At 44.9% G+C, this 8333-nt stretch overlaps 2 protein-coding genes across 2 annotated transcripts in view; one reads left to right on the top strand and one right to left on the bottom strand.

The window, feature by feature from the left end:
• Window positions 1-508, bottom strand: part of si:ch211-191a24.3 (tensin-3) — an 86712-nt gene extending 86204 nt beyond the window's left edge. The window contains exon 1 of the mRNA XM_041840179.1: window positions 424-508. The gene's annotated coding sequence lies outside the window, so the exon portion shown is untranslated. The remainder of the gene's footprint in view (window positions 1-423) is intronic.
• Window positions 509-3021: 2513 nt separating this feature from the next.
• LOC121533867 (PH domain leucine-rich repeat protein phosphatase 1) overlaps window positions 3022-8333 on the top strand; it is a 43333-nt gene continuing 38021 nt past the window's right edge. The window contains exon 1 of the mRNA XM_041840178.2: window positions 3022-5094. Within this exon, the coding sequence (XP_041696112.2) occupies window positions 3327-5094 (1768 nt within the window). The 5' untranslated portion in view covers window positions 3022-3326. The remainder of the gene's footprint in view (window positions 5095-8333) is intronic.

The raw sequence follows: 8333 nt of genomic DNA, 5'->3' as shown, positions 1-8333 counted from the left end.
TGAGGCTCCACAATGTCTTTCTTCCCCGTTATATCTCTCCGCACATCTTAACACCAAAGTGCGGTTTATGACTGTCTAAATCCCCTCTTTCTAACATTCACTTCTTCTCTTTATCTAGTTAGAAACAAGGTTTGGATCAATTCCATCTCAATTCCACTTGTCATTACACGAAATGAACTGAACTCCCATTGGGAAAATCAATGGCCAATTCAAGTGACAGGAGTTGAAATAGAACTCCTCAACCCCAAGCTTAGAGCAGTAGGTAGCTAAAGCACTTTTACTAAGAGCAGCTTAACATTACTTCCACCTCACTGAATCAGTGTAAATCAACACTAGAGGGAGAGAGCTTACTGCACAGAGACAGCACACACACACACGTTTGTGCGCACATGCACACACACACAAGAAAGCAGAGAGGCTTACCTAATAGTGGGCTCCTATCAACTGTGAAACCCCCAAAGAGTATCCACTATGCTTTTATATGTCTACTGTGTGTGAGAGAGAAAGGGTTGGGGTGGTGTAGGGGTGGAGACTATGTATGAGAGAGAGAGAGAGATTTACTGTAGTTGGTTTCAATTGCACTTTGCCCCTTCCTTTTCAAGTAATGACATCTATTGACTGCTGTTATTCAGTGTGTGTGTGTGTGTGTGTGTGTGTGTGTGTGTGTGTGTGTGTGTGTGCCAATGGGCGTGCTTTGCATGGCTTTTATTACTTTCTTACTTAGGCACATCACTACTTTGGGAGCATAGGCCATCGACGACTCCTTACCATCACATTCTGTTCCCAGTTGGCTTCTATCCAGCTAGCCAAACAATAAGTAGTTTTCTCATAGCTTCTTCAACAATAGAATTAACAGCTACAATTGTAACTGGCCACAAAATAAGAAGTAGTCTCTTTGAAGCCTCAAGTGGCAGGGGAAATAGGCTGTAATGTGACCTGTATCCACTAGATGGAGCCAGAATATTTTTGTTTGAGTCGGTAGCTAGATCATTTAGGCATAGAAATGTAAATACAGTATTTTATGTCACACGTATTTGTTTATGCACAAACACAGTTACACGTATTTGTGTCGAGTTCATGTCGAGTTGTCGAGTAAATAAGCAGACATATTACACAAAATCCAGCAAAAGTACCATACCAAACATTTAGCCTTTTACCATATATTATCCATTATATTGACTAGATCTCTAGTGTTTGCTCTAACAATAAAATAAAAAAATGTATTCAGAAATGGAAAGCAAGTCCAAGGAGGCAAGATCAGGTGGGACCATTCTAGCCAATGAGAGGGCAGATACGCGTGTGAACAACAGGCACAACGGTTACCACTAGTTACCACAGCCACAAGGTCTACATTGGCTATATCGTAAAAATTCATGAAAACAAAAATGTGCTTAGGTGAAGGAATACGGGTGAGGTGTAGGCATAAGGTTATCCGTGTGTTTAAGGTTAGGATTAGGTTTAAAATCAAATTTTAAGAAGATAAACTGTAGAGATAGGCGGGGTTTATGACGTTGTGGCTGTGGCAAATAGTAACGACCAAGCACAACTCCGTTATAAAGTTTTGTTTTCGCAAAGTTGACAGAATGTCTCGTGTCCTACTTATATCAGTACACTCGTAACAACCTAATCATAACGAAACTTTTATTCGATCAAATAAGCCACACATAGCAAATAAGTCATTACATTTTCTGTTAACCAAATTCGACACTCTCACTGACCTCCATACAAAAACTCCTCACGTTGTGAGCGCTACCTGCTGGAGAAGACAGATATTGGGCCCAGTTATCTCTCTAGCTTCGCCTCTTCCTCTCTGCTTTTATCGAAGATTTTTTATAACTAAACCAAGATAGACCACAGCTTGTCGTTTCTAATAGAAACGAATTAGTCATAGTGGGCAGAACAAGCAAGGAGGTGGGCAGAGCCAAGCACGCGTTAGCGACATCGTATTGGCGTGTTCTAGTATAAATCTGCATATTTCCGTTAGGGAACGCCTACTCTGTGAAGTGCGCGTGTGCAATAAGTCAATTCACCTTTGCACTCCTTCTAAATAGCGCAAATTTTAAAAGCTTTTGCAAAGGGTAAAGTCTACAAAACTTAGTCCACTCTATTCATGACAGCTTCTAGTTTTGGGAACAGAAAACTGTATTGAGATCAAATGTTTAATCGATGAGACAATTTGCAGAATGTCGACCTAAATCCATTTCGTTCCATCTTCTCCCACTGCCCGCCAGTAGGCTTCCTCTCACTACCATATTTGGTAGTGAGCGGAAACGCCAACAGGATGCTTCACATTTATACATCCAGTGAAATATCTGTCTCATTGTTCTATCTGTACTTTTACTCTCTGAGAAGTATTTTAGGGGACGCGGTGCATGCTGGGACTTATACTTATATTGAGGTTGCTTTCCTTTCTCTAATATCAAAGACAGTACAGTATGAACATAGGCTTAAACTGCTTATCCAATAGAAATCCCTGATCACACTTGTAGGCGATGTCATGGCGACGTCGGCTAGAAAAACTCATGCGTAGAAACACATAATGGGGTCTAACGGGCCTCTCGCGCCGAACTGCGCATGTGCATGCCGTCAAAATCAAAGTCACTCCTTCAGTATAAAGTTAGTTTTGACGAGAATGAAAACGTGTCAGTTTGTCACTTTCACGAGGTTGGAGCAATATCATGTTCAACTACTTAAAACATTGGCTCAAATTAATGCTGTGCCTCTAGATTTCTAGAAAATTCACAACTAAGGAATAATGTTTAACTACTCTCATTTACTTCTCTAACCCCAAACCCCGGCCTGGTCTGCTTGGTCTGCTTCGCAAGCGTTTCCGGAAGTCTCTCAATGTTGTGCCTCTGGGTTTAGAAACTCAGTGCCAATGTCGCTGCTAATGGTAGACGATAAATACAGAAAACTACATTTCCCAGAAGTCCATGTAGGGTTTTTACGTCATCTCATAAATATTAAGCTGTCCTGGGCGTAGACAAATCCCACCAGCTTCATCAAATACTTCACATATCTAATGAGCTTGACTGACTAGTTTCATTTCACAGCTCACCATCCTCTATAATGGCGGTATCGATAGCAACCGAGCGGCATTGACCGGCGAATTCACCAGCAGCCAGCAAATAAAACAAATTCCACGGCCTTGCTAGCTAACTGGCTTGCCCCATGGCTAGCTGGAAAACGCAAGTGGAAGAATGAATGTAACGAATAAACTGCAGTACCTGCTGGAACTAGCTAGCTAGTTTTATTTATTTGGAGTTCGTAGTGGTCGTTGCTACTGTTAGCTTGCTAGCTAACATTAGCTCATTCACTTGCGGAAGATGGAAAGTGTGCGGGTAGTGGCTGTGGAGAGGAACCGATTGGAGGTGGATGCCCTGTCAACATCAGTCGGAATATTAGACTCGGAAATTGTACAAATAAGAAGTGGCAGCAAGTTTTTAAAGGCCAGTGGTGATGCACTCTTCCCCGCTGGAAAAATAACTGCGACGGGGGAAGATGATGGTGGCGGGGGTGGGGAGACAAAACTCTTGGGACTTGCTACCACTTCCCTACTGCACATAGCGATACGGAACGGGATTTACCAAAACCAGGCTGCTAACGGCACCGGTAGTGCTGCCAATCTCAACATGACCACTGGTAAAACACCCAACATCTACAGCCTCGTATCGGTCAGCAGCAGCAGCACCAGCGTGAACTCGTTGTTGACCAGGAGACGCCGGCACAAGAGGAACCTTTCGGCCGCAGCTTCGACAACCTCAAGCCCACCCGCAATCTCCTCCGTCCGGGGAGTGAGACCCACACTGTCCGCCTCGTCTGTCAACAACACACTGAGCCTGGATAGAAGGACCTTGCTTCGCCAGAAGCAGGCGAAGCAGCTCCAGCCCAACGACAAGGCGTGGGTCCGAGCTGACCTCCAGCAGGGGTGTATCCACGTCCATGACCGACTCACGCCCTCCTACCCCCGGGCAGTACTATGCACCGTGGACACCACCGCTGGGGAGATAGCGGCTCGTCTGGGGCAGCTTGGAGGTAAATGTGGAGGGATACTAAGAATGACTCGCAAAAAAAGTGCTTATGTTGACCTGAACGGTAACTGCAATGGTAACCATTGGCATATTGACAACCAACTTGTTGTGAATAAAAGTAACAACGTGAAGACCTCCTACCCGGGTTCTGTGATCTCGTACTCAGGGTCAGAGGAGAACCGACCAGTCTCTCCAATCGAGGGGCTTCATAGCAATAACAACCACACTCAATATTACGTGGACACAAATATATTACTTTCTGACTACAAGATACCAAGCACCTCTTCCTCTGAGGTTTATCTAAATGACAGTGAAGGTGCAGACATGGGCCTGAGTGGGGCCGACAGTTGTGGACTGTACTCAGGCTCGGACATGGAGAGTAGCACCTTTGACGATTTGAGCCCCGGTGGTCCACGGCTCAGCAAGCACCAGGACTCCCTCAGTGATGCTGCTGTCCTAGGGACAAACTCCTCGGTGCTCAGCCCAAACTTTGACCGCGCCACGGAGGAACCGGACCCGTTCGGGAGTTCCTCAGACGAGGTTGAGCTCGACTCTTCCCCGACACACACAGCCAGCATCCCCGCTGTCACTCAGCAACAGACCCTGGAGGGGGAATCCGTGCACGTCCCCTCAACTGATGCCTGCGAAGCTCCCGACAACAGGCTGTCAAAGTCAAACACACTGGAAGAAAAAACCGCTGCTGATGATGGTGGGAAAACAGGTAGCACTGGAGGAGAACCCCCCAGCCTGATCAATCCCCTGTCAAGCTGCGGCAGTAGTGGCAGTAACTCACTGGCCCAACCTCTGACTGGCAGAGCAGCTGTTGAGCGTGACCTGGTTGTCCCAGGGGAGCAGAGAGGGGGCCCGGACCCGGAGAAAGCCTCCCTGACACCGGCCCTCTTCGCCCAGCTGCACGGTGGAGCTGTGAGGAGGCTGGAGGATGATGAGAAGCCCCTGCAGATGCAAAATGAGTACCTCTCCAATCTGGGCTATGGAGACCCGTGGCGGGTACAGGAGGAGGGTATGGACCCGGAAATAGGCTGTCTCATACGCTTCTACGCAGGTGAGTGTAACCTTAGAAAATGTGATTCTCATTTATTATCATGGGTATTAATGAATGATTATGTACTTGTTATGAATGTCTTATGTATGGATTTTGTTATGAAGTCCTTATGTAGGTTAGTAGGTAGGCACCCTTCAAATAAAGTGTACCAGTATTTCTGTGTTGAAAGTGAGTGAGGATTGGGTGGCTCAGGTGAATGTTTCAGTGCTAAATGAGGATACAGCCAGGGTAAGCAGCTTCTAGTCAGATTCTCTAGGTTAGCTTAGCTTGGTGGTTCTCCCTTGGCCCCTGCCCTGCTATCCCTGCCCTGGCTATCTGTCAGTTTGATTGTGTTTGGCTAGTGCTCTGCCCATTATCATGTTGTAAACCCATTCCTAGTCCTACTAAAGTACTGTGTGTCCATCCACCACAATGGCATTGTGTTTGGTCAGTCGGACTGTCGAACAAAAAGATGATTCAATTGTTCCAGCGGCCAAAGACAATAGCCTGCCTTGTGCCTCCGAACCGCCTGCACGCTCCACCCCCCACAGGGGAATGAATAGGCAGACACATCTGGAGGTAACAGGTGTGCTCGTTTTCCATGTTGCCCCAAGATCACAATGATTGTTAGGAACCATTTTTCAAAAGTGTGTTTTTGTGTTATTGTTATTGTTTTGGATGTTGTTGGAGGGAGGGCGGAGCATATGGACGGTAGGGATCAGTATGTTTTGAGGTTAACAATAAGTATATTTGTTTTTGACCTTATCTCAAATCTAACCACAGGCATTCAGATGAAAAAATGTATCTCTAACTAACAAACAAACCGCTTATGTTTGAAATTGCCTAGAACAGAGATGGGCAACTTTGATGGGGGTGGGGGCCACAAAAAATCAGAACTCATCATGAGGGGCCTCAGTGGCTCGCGGGTCTGCGTACCCACATCCATACCCACACATGCAGTAAGAGCTGGCTCTAGCTTTTTGGGGGCCCTAAGCAACATTTTGGGGGGGGGCCGCCACCTTGCGAACAAAACACAGAATTTAAAAAAAGTTTTAGAGTTAAAGGGTAGGAAGCTTTTACTCACCAATGTAACAGTGTGGTCAAAGACTTATTATAAACTGGGTGGTTCAAGCCCTGAATGCTGATTAGCTGAAAGCCGTGGTATATCAAACTGTATACCATGGGTATGACAAAACATTTATTTTTACTGAGCTAATTACGTTGGTAACCAGGCACCTCGGGGGTTTGTGGTATATTGCATTGCGTCGTGCATAAGAACAGCCCTTAGCCGTGGTATATTGGCCATATACCACACCCCCTCGGGCCTTATTGCTTAAGTAACTTATAGGTAACCAGATCATGAGTACAACTACTGTAAGTACAAGCATAGTTATGTTTTTGGATTATTACATATTTATTAAAGATGCACTATGTAGAAATCAGAAATCGCTCCGCCATTTCCTGGTTGCAAACATTCTAATAGTTCGCCTAATTTCAGTTTATGTGACAAAACAAGCAAGTATTCAAATAACCAACTCATCATCAAGCTTTTATTCTTTGAAACAACTGTGTAGTGCTAGGGCAAAAACCAAAACGTGCACCCAGGGGGGGGCACCAGGACCAAGTTTGGGAACCCCTGGTGTAGAGAATCATTGTACCATCTAAACTGCTGTGAAATATATTTTCCATAACCAAAACTATAGTATTTTCAGCTGTTTGAAGCTTGTGTACAAAACTGAAAGTAAAAGACGCATAAACGAAACTTAAAAACATTGAAGCATAGAAATAGTGCACATAGAACAGATCTACCACTTCTTAGACTTGATTTCAATGATTGACAGAGCTACAACTCACATTTCTATGTGAATTTTGTCGGGTCGCCCAAAAAGTTACATATTGGAGTTTTAACTTATTTCCGGATATCTTCTAAACTACCCACAATGCACTATTTCTCGATGTCATATGGAGGATCTACTCTGTGCTACCGAGTTCATATGCTGCGCGTTAGCTAGCTCAAGCTAGCTAACGTTAGCCACTAGCCATGCTAGCATGTAATTACATTCCAGACCAAATGTTTGCGGTGGTGGATTGTAGCTCACCAATCACATGAAGTGTGATGTAAACAAGAAGCAGATGGGGCACGTGCGGCCATGCAGCATTCTCTTCAGACTTTGTGGCTGTGTTATCTAGTTGGAATCCGTTAGCATGGCAGACTCTGGTGCCTTCTTGCCATGGGCTCAAAACGAAAGAGAAAATCATACGTGCTTGTTCAAATTTTATAGTACCTCGTCTTTTCTCCTTTTTGTTTTGTAAACTTTTCGGCATGTTCTCTGTGAAGTAGGCTACGGGAGTTTTGTAACTTAGTGCTAGCGCGCTAGCTGACAGACATCTGGAATCTATCTGCACTGAACAAAAATATAAACGCAACATGGAACAATTTCAACGATTTTACTGAGTTACAGTTCATATAAGGAAATCAGTCAATTGAAATAAATTAATTTGTCCCTAACCTATGGGTTTCACATAACTGGGCAGGGGCACAGCCATGGGTGGGCCTGGGAGGGCATAGGCCTCCCAGGCCCACCCATGCAAACTTTTATTTCAGCTCATGAAACATGGGACCCATTTTTGTTCAGTATATTTTGGATTTCCTTTACTCGCCCTTGGCCCCGCGATCCGCCCACTCCCCCTCCCTTTGGTAGCTAACTCAGCCTGCACTCTTTTAAAAGTTTTACCATCAATCTGTAAATCTGCCCTCTCTTTGCTTTTAATCTGCGGTTATGTTTTAGTTGTGTTATTTGTGTTCTAGCTGATCTCCAGTAGTTGGGCTCTAGCTTGCTGACCATAACCGTGGTGGTTGGATGGGCCCCAGCCATCAATCTGTAAGTCTCTGCTCTCACTTTGCTTTGATCTGTGGTTATGTTTTAGTTGTGTTGTGTTCTAGCTGGTCTCCAGTAGTTGGGCTCTTGCTTGCTGACCATAATCGTGGTGGTTGGCTAGGCTGGCTAGGCTAATAGCTAGTTGGCTAAATAGCTAATGTTAGCTGGCTGGCTAGCTTGCTGGCTAAGATTACTACATATAGCTAACATTCTTTGATAACTGGTTAGATGTCGTTATGTATTTCCAAAACTTTGGTTTACTTTAATGTAGTTGTAAGCTAGGTGTTGATAGCAACTGGCTGACTCATGTAGTGCAAACGTAACATTAGCAGCCTGGTAGGGCTAACGTTAGTAGGCTAATAGGGCTAACGTTAGCAGGCA

The sequence above is a fragment of the Coregonus clupeaformis genome, chromosome 20, assembly GCF_020615455.1.
Source record: "Coregonus clupeaformis isolate EN_2021a chromosome 20, ASM2061545v1, whole genome shotgun sequence".
Classification (NCBI taxonomy): domain Eukaryota; kingdom Metazoa; phylum Chordata; class Actinopteri; order Salmoniformes; family Salmonidae; genus Coregonus; species Coregonus clupeaformis.
Note: the sequence above shows the minus strand (reverse complement) of the source record. Positions and strands in the feature narration are given on the sequence as shown.